At 40.2% G+C, this 13,898-nt stretch overlaps 1 protein-coding gene across 2 annotated transcripts in view; it reads left to right on the plus strand.

Moving 5' to 3' along the window:
* SKAP2 (src kinase associated phosphoprotein 2) overlaps positions 1-13,898 on the plus strand; it is a 141,645-nt gene that overhangs the window by 67,013 nt on the left and 60,734 nt on the right. For both annotated transcript variants that reach the window (XM_084858512.1, XM_084858513.1), the window contains exon 5: positions 13,759-13,836. In XM_084858512.1, coding sequence (XP_084714638.1) covers positions 13,759-13,836 — 78 coding nt within the window. The remainder of the gene's footprint in view (positions 1-13,758; positions 13,837-13,898) is intronic.

Genomic DNA, 13,898 nt, shown 5'->3' on the forward strand with positions numbered 1-13,898 from the left:
ATGCATAGGATTGTAGAGCATGTCCGTTTGAGAGCCAACATGGTACAGTGTAATAGTATGTTGAACATGGGGCACCTGTGTTTTGCTTGCCACTCAATCATTTATATATATATTTATTCTGTTTTTTATTTGTACACTGCCTTTCTACATTGCTGTACTTAAGTTCTCAACCCATAGAAACAACAAAATAATATACAAAAAACTCACAGCCTGTAACTACTCAATCCAATGAAAATAAGTCATAAGGAAAAGTATATCTAAAAACAATTTAAATCAATTAACATACAATTCAGTGATATGCTCCATGTATAACAGGTTGGATCCAAAGCAGCCCTTCTGTGAATAGAAGGGGCTGCAATCAAACAGAAGCTTCTGTGAACCAAAATAGGGGGAGACATTTTCACCAGTTTCCCTCAGAGGAGGTAACTCCCTAGTGCTTTTCTCTGGACCCCTGTAAGTTCATTCAGCCGCTACAACAGGGATGCAGAACCTCTTTCAGCCTGAGGGCTGAATTCCATTTCAGAGAAGCTCTTGGGAGATACATTCTAGTGGTGGGTTGGGCTGAAGGCAAGAAGGGGCAGAACCAAATGCAAAAGGGGGCAGGGCCCAAACATCCCAAACATCCCAAACATCAGCATACTTTAGCTTAAAGCTCTTACTGCTAGTAACTAAGCCTTAGGAGAGGCATTTCAACTTTTTAGCATGGGGAAAAAACTGCATGAAACCCAGAAAACCACCAAACAAGTGCTGAGTGGGGGAAAGGGGGTATGGCCATCTGGGGAACCCAGGAGGGCTGGATTTGGCCTCTGTGCCTGAGGTTCTGCACCCCTGCTCTACAAAGAGGAGGAGATTCCCAGAAATAGGTTTGAGCTCAAGTACAGACCTATGGAGGTTTCACTTGGAAGGGTAATTCATGATAAGCAATGCAAAATGTGAGGCACACTGTCTCTTACATTGCCTATAGGGTGGCATGTATGCTTCTTGCCTGAGGACAGTCCTGTCTTTGAAGTGTGGTCACAGAACAGTGCTCTGTAGGAACGCTGTCCCATCCAAGTCTGGTTTAAAGATAAAGAACCATAAGAAAAGAGAGCAGGGGGCTTGAAGTTGCCCATCAACAATTAGCACTGAATGGCAGTCCTGTACCTTTCCTTAGTCCCGGAGCCAAATGTTGATAAGTCATCCCAATAAATCACTTGAATGACTTACCATTAAGGTTCAGGCACCACATTGTTTGTAATGGGGATGCATTTATTTGTATTTATTTTAAATGTCTGACTTGTCTTTGGGCCTGAATAGATGATTTTTAATTAAAACTTGAGACGTTTAACCAACTTTAAAATATCACACCACAACAGAATTTAAAATACTTACACCATGTGGAACAAAAAGTTTTTAACAGCCCAGTTAAAACTGGATGCAGAAGGGGCCAGTCTAACCTCCCTTGGGGGAGAGAGTTCTCCAGGCATGGTGCTCCCACAGAGAAGCCCTGTCCCAAGTTCCCACCAACCTATTTTCCTGCCAGTGACTGGGGAAATTCTCAGGTGCACACAGGTCAGAACTACGTGTGTACTCATTACTACTTTATTTCCCAATACAGCAACTTTCAAGGCCAAACCTTTAAACTATTTCTTTCGCATCCCCCCCCCCCCAATTCTGTTTATGTTTGATGCTGGGGAAAAACTCAGAGGTGAAAATGCATGCTGTCTTGTCTGCTACTGGCTCCTTTTGTATGTAAATTGTTGTTTGACCTTGGTTATATAGATTTCCCATTACTGTGGAACTCCCTGCACAGTGCATTTGGCTCCCTTGCTCAGCTGGCTTTAAAGAGGCGCTAAAGACCTCGTTGTTTACATCCACTTTTAATTAATAATGATGCTGGATTGTCTTCTTAAGTTGCAACTTTAACCTTTGCCTCTCTTTTACTGCTGGTTTTGGAACAAATTGATTTTAGGTAGTTATTGTGAATGTTGAATTTGACTTTTAACAGTTTTATGATGGTTTTATATTGAGAGGGCTGTTTTAGACCTGAAAGGCAGTATACAAATATCTGTAAATAAATACATTATGGCTAATCTGCTCCTCCTTCTCTTTCCTTCCTCGCAAACACTTCGCTAAGAGGACTGAGAAAGTTTCAGGTGCATTGGAACAGGAGGATAATATCAAATATTTGTACATTAAATTCCAGGAAAGCTGACTGAATAACTGATGATTTTTGAAACACTAGCAATATTCTTATTTGCATAAGAGGTCTGCTCCTTACTGCTGTGGTGCCCCCATTGGCCATGTACCCACAAAGCATTGGTTCAGTTCTCTGCCACTCTCATACCCCCGAGGAAATACTTGAAATATGGTGCATGTATGGCTGCAGCTTCGACCAATTGGTGCAGCAATTTCTTTCGTAACTTTCGCTGCTGCTAGCCCAACAGTTTGCCGCTGTCTAGAGGTCATTTGGGGGCTTCCTGGACCACAGGCCCCTAGATCTGTGCCCCATGATCCGGACGTAGATGCGCCTCTGGCTCTTCCCCTATTTCATCTTTCTTGTGCTCTGCTGTTCCACTCTGAATATATTTATTTATTTATTGCATTTCTGTACCACCCAATAGCTGAAGCTCTGAGTGGTTCATAACAATTAGAACCATAAAATGCAATATAATAAAACATGATATAGAAGTTTAGAAGTTTAAAACTACAGTATAAAATAAAAATAAAAACGAAAATAAAACCTAGCAGTAGTACATATATTTAAAATACAGTAACAGATTTAAAACAGCAGAAACTGAAAGACTAAAATGTCTGGTAAAATAAGAAGGGCTTTACCTGGTTCTGAAAAGACCACAGCATAGGTGCCAGGCAAGCCTCTCTGGGAGCTCATTCCACAACAGAAAAGGCCCTTTTCTTAGAAGCACCCACCTCACTTCATTTGGTGGGGGCTCCCAGAGAAGGACTGCTGACGACCATCTTAGGGTCCATGTAGGTATATATGGGATGAGATGATGGTTCAGGTAACCTGGCCCCAAGCTATTTAGGGCTTTGAACGTTAGTACCAGTACTTTGAATCAGCCTCAGAAATGGACCGGCAGCCAGTGCAGTTGCAAAGGTAGTGGGAGAATATGATCATGCTGGCCAGTCCCCATTAACTATTTCGAGTTCTGAAATCACTATATACTGCAACCGACTTTTATTTTGCATATTTAATTTAATACTGACCTGAGCAAGTTGTTCTTGCATGTACAGAATGTTTGAGTTTCATGAAGTATTTGGGCTTTGTCTTGGATGGTGTGCTCTGTGTACACTAAGACCTTATCATAGACTTGCATTCATACGGAAACCGCAAAACAGAAGGGAAAAATATATAAATTACGTGTGATTGCTTCAGCATTCTTAGTGGCGAGTTTTATTAGAAGGGGAGAAGTCAGGTGTGGATGTTTGTGTATTGGAAGGGGTTGGAAAAGAGGGAAATTTATGGAATACCAGGCAACACTCTAAACAGTACATCAGGTGGTGTTTTCTCTTGCTTGTAGTTTGCCTCAGGAGTTCAGCATTCTATTTTGTCACTCTGCTTGCTGGTGCTTGCTGCAGATTCCAGCTGTTTCCCCTTTTTCCTTCTTACAACCTGGCCTTAAGCACAAACATCTGTCTGGTAGAGCTATATATAAGCCCATAAGTCATCAGGAGGTCTGATATACCTTTATATATGAGTAACTTTTTAAATGGAGAGGAAGCACTCATTCTGTGGGCACCTTGGAGCCCCTTGAGTCCCAAAATCGACTTGGCCAGTCTTTTATAGCTTTGAGTGCCATTTGGCTTAGGAAATGCCTGTTAATCCTTTTTGTTTGCTTGTATGCATATGGAAATAGTATAACAGAGGGAAACTATAATATTAACCTATATGATTTGCAGGCTACAGACTGCCTGTTGGTTGCGTCCGGTTTTCTTATAATAGCCAGTTTTATTGGAGAAGAGGACACTTGTATATATGGTGAGTTGCACTGGGTGGAGAAGGAGAGAGAGAAGCTTCTAGAATAACAGGAACCCTGAGGTACTTCAGGTGTTTCCCCCTCTTGCCTTCAATTTGCCTCAGGATTTCAGCATTCTCATTTGTCTCTCTGGTTAGTTATTTTATTTTGCTATATCAGTGGTGGGACATAGCTGCAAACTTTTCTAAGTTTTGTTGTTTCCTTTCTCACACCCCCAGAATGTATTTTAATGTAACGTTATACTACAGAAGTATTTGAACAGTGAATTAGTTTGAATCCCTTCTGTCCAGTCTTCTGAATGGTTAACTTAGGTCAAGCTCCATACAGCCATTATAAAATCCAAACGTTCTAAATTAAGGCTATTTCTGCCAACTTTCTGAAATTTGACATGTAGTATCGACATGACAAGTGCACCAAACTGACAATTAACTGGGAGAAAGAACCCTTTAAAATGGGGGGGGGGGAAGGCGGGCAGGCAAGAAGCTTTCAAAAAACAAAACCATTATTATAGAATTGCAATGAAATTAAATGTTGCTCTCTCCCTTCCTTTGCTTCAGTAGTTCATGTAATTCAGTGAGTTTCCTTTTCCTTTTGGAAAAATAAATTTTCTTTTCCAAGGAAATTCAGGGATCAGTGTACCTTTGGTTTAACAGAGAAGATATGTGCAGTACTGCAGCCTCCTCCAACCTAGTGCCCTCCAGGTGTGTTGGACTGTAACTCCCATTAACCCAAGTAAGCATTGGACATTGGCCATGCTGGCTAGGGATGATGGGAGTTGTGGCCTAAAGCATCGAGAAGGCATCAGACTGGGGAAGGCTGCAGTACTCTGTTCCTCTTTTCCCTAGCTGATTTGTCACTTCATGATGATACAGGGAATCCAAATCCCCATCTGTCCCCAGTCTTGTTTGTCCCTCTCTTTGTCCTTCATCAGTTTTTTGCCCCATACCCACACAGCTTCACTACTAATAAAATGTCATTCTCTTCAGCCCAAATAAAAGCATATTGGGAAAACTACTGCTGTAGAATGTCATGGACATTTATGTCCCCCAACCTGCAGACAAAGATGATTGGGGCAGAAAGTCCAAGGGAAAGTGTAGAGGCATGGAGACTAAGCAAACACAATAATGTCAGACAGTAGAATGTGTAGCATTTACTGCTTAAGTCACACAGAAGTTGAACCTGGGTGCCTTTTGTTTTGGGGGATTCTTCTCTTTTAAACTGATAGGAGTGTTGGTCCCTGAATTATTTTTTTGCAGCTGGGGTGGTGTTGGAATTCCATTGTTTAGTGAGAACCTACTTTTTCTCCCCCAGGTGTCCAGTACTCTACCTTACTACCTCATCTCAGTGCTCAGCACTGTTTTATTATGCTATACAGTTTGCACTACTTTGCCATTTAGGGCGGAGTCTTTAACCTAGAATGAGTGGTATTGTCTCAAAATAAATGTCACACCTACTAGGATGCAAAATATAGTTTTTGTTCACAATGGGAAAAAGTTAAGCACACTTTAAAAAAATTAGGTCAAATATCTCATGAATCATTTGCATCAATTCTGTTAGTGACATATTTCCAGGATTTTACTTTAAATTTGAGTGTGTGTGTGTTTCAAATTATACTTTAGAATTCTAATTTATTTATTTTTTACATGCCATGAACCAGGCATTTCCTGTGGGTTTTTTTAAAGAAAAACTTCTTATGACTTCAGTAAAGGCTGGAGGGATTTGAAGCTTGTTTATCTGCAGGGGATAGAAGGAGATTTAATACTAAGGTGTTACTGTATTGATGTGGGAGGTGGGGTAAGCTGGCCATATCATGTGACATTATGACTATTTGTAAACATTTGATTTCTGAGTGTTGCCTTCTGGCTTGCTAAGAAAAATCCCTGTGTTTGTAGAGATTATCTTGACAGTAGTGTGCTTTGTCGGTTGTCAAGGCATGTTTAGCATGTGGAGATGTATTAATCTGACATAGCTCCCATTGTAAGTGGCTGAAATAAATAGAAGGCTCAAACAGATGAAGAGGGATTAACTATGTAGATGGAGCAAACTCCTCAATCACTGAACCAGTGATTTTACAAAGGATTAGCTTGCTTCTACAAATATTGATTACTGATTTGCTTCTCAAGATGAAGACGACCTCGCTCATGCTGTGTATGGTGTGCTGTGTGGAGCAAACATCGTTCATATTAATGGATTTGTTGTAGGCATTATAGGAGCTGACAGATTTATTATTGCATCTACCACTAGCCCTCCTTGACTTAAGACTGTCAGCTGTTTCATTAAAATTCCCTTTTTAATTTTATTGTAGCTGTAATATTTTGGGGGAGCAAAAGTCAGCATATGGGCTTGCAGTCCAGACAAAACGCTGTCAGGTGGTTTTAAAAAACACATCAACCATTTTTAAAGTAGCAGGGTGAATTTGTAAGTAAATTTGCTTACAAATGTTATAATGCTTTAATGGGGGGGGGGAACCTACTCTCCTAAGCAGTTGAACTAATGTGAATTCTGCAGCAGCACTCTGTTAGCAGCTACAAACAGTCCTTTATTTAACTTTTGAAAGTTGCAGTGCTCTGGCAGGAGAGATGATGTTCAAATTGACTAGATCCACATCTGAAAGTCTTCTACAGAAATTGCAAAGTGCAAAGAAGTAAAATGAATATCTGCTTAGCTTCACTTCAAATTTGATGGAGGAGAACTTACTTGCTTTCATTCGATCTAGTTTAAAGACAGAGAGTGGTTTTTGTTCTTCAGTCGGACGAGAGCCCCCACCATTACTTATGGAGTGGCAGTGATAGTCATAGGCTGATGGAAAGTCATCAGACTGGACAGTATCGCAACCTGACTGGATAAATTGCCTTTGTATTGTGAATCCCACTTTTTCCTGTTCTGCTTTACAAACTAGGACTTTTCATAGTTAACTGAACATTTTGTTTCTTTTGTTAGTAATTTAGTATCAGTAAAAAAAAATAGTTTCCATTCAAGGTAAGAAAAATTTTAAAAGTTCAGAAAGACAGAGAAGGCTGGTTATTCAAAAGCAGTCAGTGCCATATGTGAGAATTCCTTGCTTCTGTGATGGTGCTGAAATTCAGAGGGCTCTTCTTTTTTTGAGGGCTTGAGGTGTTTTGGTACCTCCCCCTCCCCCAACGCAGCAAATGTTTCCAGTGCAACTGGTAATATTATCACTTGTTCTCCGCAGTGAGCTGTTAGAGCCTAGATAGTTCATATATATGTTTATTTTCAGGAGCTTCCTGAGCCAAAAATCTGGTTCCAGATCAGAAGTGTCTTGAGAGTAGTTCTGTATTTTGTTGAAGGTTCCATCTGTTCCCCAAAGGAGTAATCAACCTACATCCTTCAAATGCTATACACTTTATGATAATTCAGCATTTGTAATGGCTTTTAAACAGGGTTCTGTTGATAGTATAATAATCCACTTTATAGCATCCATGGTTAAACCAGACAACTGGGTACATTGTGTGTGTGTGGGGGGGGGAAGCTCATAGTCCAAAAGTATGCTAGCCTTACAAAATGGAAGGTGAAATCTCCTTTTGTATTCTTCTTAAATCCAAAGTACTCAGTAACTCAATGACCTAGCCTTGGAGTTAGTTTGATCCAAATAAATAAGCATGTTATAATTCTATCACATCTTTACTGGGGGTAGGAGAGTAGAGGATGAAGGCACATGCTTATTTTAGGCTGCAACAAAGCACATACAGATTGTTCAGTGTTTCTCTAGAAAATTTTTGTTTTTATCAGTTTTCAAGTCCCCTCATAATGTTCAGTTTTAGAGGTTTTTGGTTATGGAAGTTTTTAATTGCTTATGAACTGCTCTTCCAGAATATCTATCTACACAGATATACATCCATCTACATATAATTACATAAACATATATTTATACATACAGATACGTGTGTGTGCGTGTGCGTGTGTGTGTGGCATGGCTGCTGCTGTAACCCATCTGGGGCTCAGTCTAGATATATGTTATGATCAAACAGTTGAAGCCAATGGAATAAGGTGGTCACAGTCATGACCTGCTGTCGATGCTATATAACCAGAGACACAGTTCAACTTTCTAGTTAATGCAAATGAACTTGAGAAGTGGCTAGAATGAATTACCTCAGTTGTCAAAGATCTGTTGTGCAGGGCAGTCAGCAACAGCTGGCTTGCACCTCCCCCATCATTCTTGGATTGATTTGGCTTTGTAGGGTGAGACTGGGATCCAAAGAACTGCACAATTGGCTGCTGTGCTCAAAAGGCCTTGGGACTTCTGTTTCTTGAATAGCACTGTGGTGAACCGCTTTTGAATATTAGAAGCGTTTCAAAAGCAGTTTGTAATTTTCTCTGGCAGTTGCTTTTCAGTGGAGGAAAAAAACAAAAACAAATCACAACCCTGCATGACCAAGCTTCTGGGTACTCCTAAATAGTTAATTCTATTTCAGCCTGGATTTTAAATATATGTTTAAAATTTTCAGCTAATATTAAGTATTTCTCTCCTAATAGCTGAATGTCCTACCATGTATCCAAATTGGTATTTGAGATCTCCCCATTTTGCAGTGAACCCTTGAGGCACCCTTCCCCATCTACCCTCCAGATGTTTTGGACTACATCTTCCATCACTCCCAGCCATCATCGCCAATGGTCAGGGATGATGGGAGCTGAGGAAACTCACAGACATCTAGATGGCACCAGGTTTAGAATGGCTGCCTTAAAGAATAGATGTTGATCAGAAATAGTCCATGTATTGGGCATGTCTTGCAAGTGTCAGACTGGAGGTATGGTATCTTCTACCAATGAAGGGGTAGCAGTACTTCCTATGACAGGTAAGAGAACGAAAGATCTTGAATACTAATTTGGCTATACAGTGGATTTATTTTTTTATTTTTTTGGCTTTTAGGGAATTTATTAAAGATACCTGATCCACAAATATCTGGTTGTTGTTGTTTTTTAAAAGGCGTGGAATCCCGTACTAGAGAAATATGCTATAATACATGTTTTACCACTTGCTACTAATGAAGGTGTAGATAGCACCAGGCAGATAAAGGAGAAAGGGCAACACAGAATAGCAGGTGATGAATGTGGAAAGGTCAAGGAGAGAGTGCGAAGCCCTGAAGGGAAATAGTGGAAAGTGAAGGCCAGCCACATTCAGGATGCAATACTGGATAGGATCAGATCTGACCTGACATAGGACCAATTCACATGTCGTGACAATCCACTATTTTTTAAAATTGTGGGTTATTGTAAATGAGGCAGCATGCTGATGCACACTGCCCAATCGCTCCTGCTGCAAGTGGGAGTGACTGAACAACTCACAGACCTGCCATCTGTGGTTCAATTAGCATTAAATGAAAGCCAGGAACTTTGGCTTGTCTCTTCCCTAACAAGCCAGAGAAATAACCCACATTTTATTCTTGGATTATTTCTCTGGCTTGTTAGGGGAGAGAAAAGCCAGAGTTCCCTGTTTGCTAAATAACCCACAGACAGAAGGTCCAGGGGTTGGTTATCTGCTCCCATTTGCAGCAGGAGCGATTGGGCATTGTGCATAAGCACGCTGCCTCATTCATGCTAACCCACCATTTTAAAAATTGGTGGGTTGTCATGACATGCAAAGAGGATAGTATGTCTTGAGCTATTTGTATTTTGCCAAGATAAAAATCCCTGAACTGATGAGAACTTAAAAGTAAAAAACCCTGGACATCCATGCTAAACACTCCAGGAGCATAGCCTTGAAATTCTAACCACGGCTGAATCTACACATAGCAGTTTTACTGTTATCATACTGCAGTGATAACTATTGGTGCACATGACACCAATGGGCACCAGTAGTTATCACTGCAGTATAACAGTAAAACAGCTATGTGTAGATTCAGCCCAAGTTAGAAAATCTGGCTTTTTTCCTCAAGGTAGCTTTTATGCTAGATAGAGCTCTTCTGACTGTGTTGAGCGTGGAGGGATATTTCTCATGCATTATTTAGTAGTTACCCAGTTTTATTGCTTGGCTTTGAGCAATAACTGCAAGCTGCAAGGAAGAATTTAAACATTCCAGAAATACATAACAATCTTTTATTTTATTTTTTTGTAATGAGTATTGGAAGTCTGTATTTCTTATTCTTGGAGCACCCATGATACTGTTGAACAAGCACTAATCTCACATACGATCTTAATCCCTAGGTAGTTATTTACAGCTAAACTGTAAATGGAGTTTTATAATGAAGTGGTGGATGAAGCTGACTTTTGCAGTATGTTGAATCAGTGCACCAAGAGCTATGTTGGTCTCGTCCTGGAGGTTCATAACCTGTTGACATTGCTTGCCTAAAGTTGATGCTTCCAGTTTACATAGGACACTGGAATGGCTGTATGCTCTGGAGTGGGGTGGGGGAAGAGGGTGAAAGAGACCATCCAGTCATGTTCAGTTAACCATATAAGCCAGCTAATTATAACTCAAATAGTTGGCGTATTGCAGCCTTTCCCAGTCTGGTGTCTTCCAGATGTGTTGGACTACAACTCCCATAATCCCAAAACAGCATGGCAGAAGCTATAGTCCAACACATCTAGAAGGCATTGGGTTGGCAAAGGCTGGCTTATTGAAAAGCTGTTCTGAATCCTTATCTTGGATTTGCAATCAAACTTAAATAAGTATTCGGGTTTCTAGAGTGTATTTAAAGTCTTAAGACAACACTAGCAAGAAGGGAAAATCCAGTGCTCCTAAATTAATCTTTTTTTTGGCTCTCTCATGTCTGGGAGCAAATGCACAGCTTTTTGTGCCTTCATATTCTGAACATACTGCAGACCTTGTAAGCTGTTTAACTTCCTGCTTCTTTTGGCATGCTGACAATATCCACTGATTTTTCACATTTCTCTGTTTGGAGATTATTTTTACAGGCCCTCTTTCCTATCACCTGAGAGACACTGTATTTTTTGTTGATGAGGTGTAATCCAAAGTGTGCTAGGCTTTTCTCTATCCTTTATATGGGATATACAAAATGAGCAAAATTTCCCGTTTTATTTGCCTTTCAAACTGAAGTCTTATTGACTTCAGTGGGCCTACTTTATGTATAACTATGTTTGACCCGAACCCATGGTCTTTTGGGCACCAGATGAAGCCCTTTTTATTTACCCAGGCCTTTTAAATACTATATGCTTTATTTTAGCCTGTGCTCCACCATCTGAAACATTTTTGTTTTTAATTGTGTTTTTAGTTATAATAATTTAAATGGTTTTATACTGTATTTTAATGTTATGTTTGCATGTGAGCTGCCCAGAGAACATCTATTATGGAGCAGCTATATACATACAAAAATAAATAAATGATTGTGAGAAATTGGATGGGTTGACAGGACTCCAGACTTACCCTTATAGCAAATAGTGTACTTTTTATTGTTTGGAGCTTAGGAAATGAAAGGTAATGTATTCTGGGATCACCTTCCTGAATGTGTGGACAGCCTGCTACAACAACACTGCTGTGACACCCTGGAAACAGCAAAGCCATCCAGGTTCATTTAAACAGATTGTGCAGTCCTAACTTTTTTTAGCAGATGATCTGACTGGCCTGTGCAGAGACTCTGTAGATTCTACAGGCTTCTCCATGTTAATGATGCATTTTTCCTCTCCAATAACCAAAAGGCCTGCAGATGATGCTGTGAATGACATTATTGCCTATGGTGTCATGCTGAGAAATGATGATTCATGTTGCCCAATGCCAACCTGAATCTTGATGCCAGGAGCTCTTGGTGATCATTGTAATTTGCTGACAGTTGGGTAATTGCCTGCTTTGCCAGTTGCACTCCATCTGATCCTTTCAAATCAGTGCAATGCTTCTGTTAACGATTGTGATGTTGGAAAAAGAGCATATGGGAAGTAAAGGGAGAAAATTAATTACTGTTTATTTGCTGTATTTGTTGAAGTGTAGCAAATATGCAACCAATGTAAAACTATAAAGCCTAAAAATTGAAAATTTGTAATATCAGAGTTCTGTCTCAGTTCAGCTACTGGAGAATCATAGTGGTGTGAATGCACAAGTGACAGGCATCCATCAATCTGTGATATACAGAGCAACCCTAATTGGGGCATGGAGGGAGTGAAGTGGCTCATGTCAGCTGGGAGTGGGGCCAGACTTACCGTTTTTCTTCACTGGTGATTCTGATTTTTTTATTTTCCTACTGTTAGTTTCAGTGGGAGGGAAAATACCTGTGCCAGCTCCAGGCTGGTGTAGATGAGAGGCTTGAACTTCTTGGGGGAATGAGGGAGCCTTGGATCCAACAGCTTCAAGGCCACATCTGACGCTCCCTGTGGCCTACTGCAGAAGGTAGATCTTTGTCCATAGTGCTTTCCGTAAGTGTACCTGTGGCCACTTGGATGGAGGTGCTTCCTGTGACCAGGTCATCCATCCCATCAGATCTAGGCATTTTGATTGAGCTCATAGAGAAGTTGATTTTGCACACAAATAAAAGAGCAAATATGTCAAGCATAATTTATAATCCATGTAAGCTTAAACAATTAAGTTGCAATTAATGTTACTGATGTAACAAACCATCAAAGAACTATAATTTAAGGCTCTTGTGATTAAAGAAATCTCAGTCAATTAATTGATTAACAGTACAATCCTACCTGTGGGTTAGAGGAGCTCTGATATTGGATGTCTCCAAGGAATCCAAAGCCCTGCTGAGCTCATGTCAGCAGGGCAAAAGCGATGGAGGAGCGGCATAATTGCTTTTTGTTTCCCCTCCCTTGCCATGTTTCTTTTTCTTATGTTTTGTTTTTTACAAATTTCTGCCCATTTAAAACCATGGGAAATAATCTATTTCAGCTCCAGGGCTGACATAGATCTGCCGCTGCATTGGAGTTGCATATGCAGATCGAAAGCTTGTGGATCCACAGCCTCTCCTGGCCTGCCCCCCAACACCCACTCCGGCATACCTTGTTTCCACCATCTTTTCCCCATCTTTTGTTGCAGACAAACAAGCCACAGAGGTTTCTGTGTGTGACATCTTGGGGGGAGGGGGGAGGGTTTCCAAGGTCGGACTTCTCTCTCTGCAGGTAGAAATCCAATATATCCAGTGACCCCTGAGATGCTCTGCCAGAGAATGTAGGATTTCACTTGATTACATTTTCATGAATGTGTTGCTATTTATTTTTCATTCTTTTTATTGTGTTTAAAAATACATAATATTGAGTGAATATACTTGATGAAAGGATTTTGCACCTTTTCTCTCTGCAGCAAGAGGAATGCCAGCTGTCTCTTAGAACATTTTTAAACTGAATTCTGAAGCTCACCAACTGTAGACCAGACTTGTGGAAGATGTGGCCCCAGTGCTTAATTTTAAATGGGTGGTGCTTGGTTGTAGAAAAAGAGATGGTGGCCGGGGGAAGGATGCTAGTTCACTCCAGTGAGAGCAACACATGCTTAGTGGCCATGGAATGTGGGGACGGGGAATGAAATGGAGTATCCTGGAAAGGATGTCACACTTGTTTAATCCTAAAAGCAGGTGGGCTTCCTCAATAGATTAATTTTCCATTTTCTACCAGGTGAATATCCAAAATGTTCTTTACGTGCTTGTGAACACACCAGAAAGAAGAAATAAAGATTAACCTCAATATAAAATAACTATATATTTGATAAATTTAACAGTTTTGTTTTCAGAGTGTAATTAATTTGTCCTCAAGAAGTAATTCATTTTATGTTCCAGCATAACATACAGCAATAATTGGTATACTTTTGTCCATTAGATAATTGTTTACCACTGCTTTAGAAGAATAGTGGGTATACCTCTCTCTCTTTCTCTCTTTGCAGGGAATCAATTTCTCCCAGTTGCAGCACAAGACCTTCAATTTGTTTTAAAATCTGGATACCTGGAAAAACGCAGAAAAGGTAATTTGACTTGGACAACCCAAATTATGCCTTATTTCCGGTTGTAGTTTTACATAGTAAAA

This window comes from Heloderma suspectum, chromosome 5, assembly GCF_057233095.1.
Source record: "Heloderma suspectum isolate Gila_16-S chromosome 5, 16-S_ref, whole genome shotgun sequence".
Lineage (NCBI taxonomy): Eukaryota > Metazoa > Chordata > Lepidosauria > Squamata > Helodermatidae > Heloderma > Heloderma suspectum.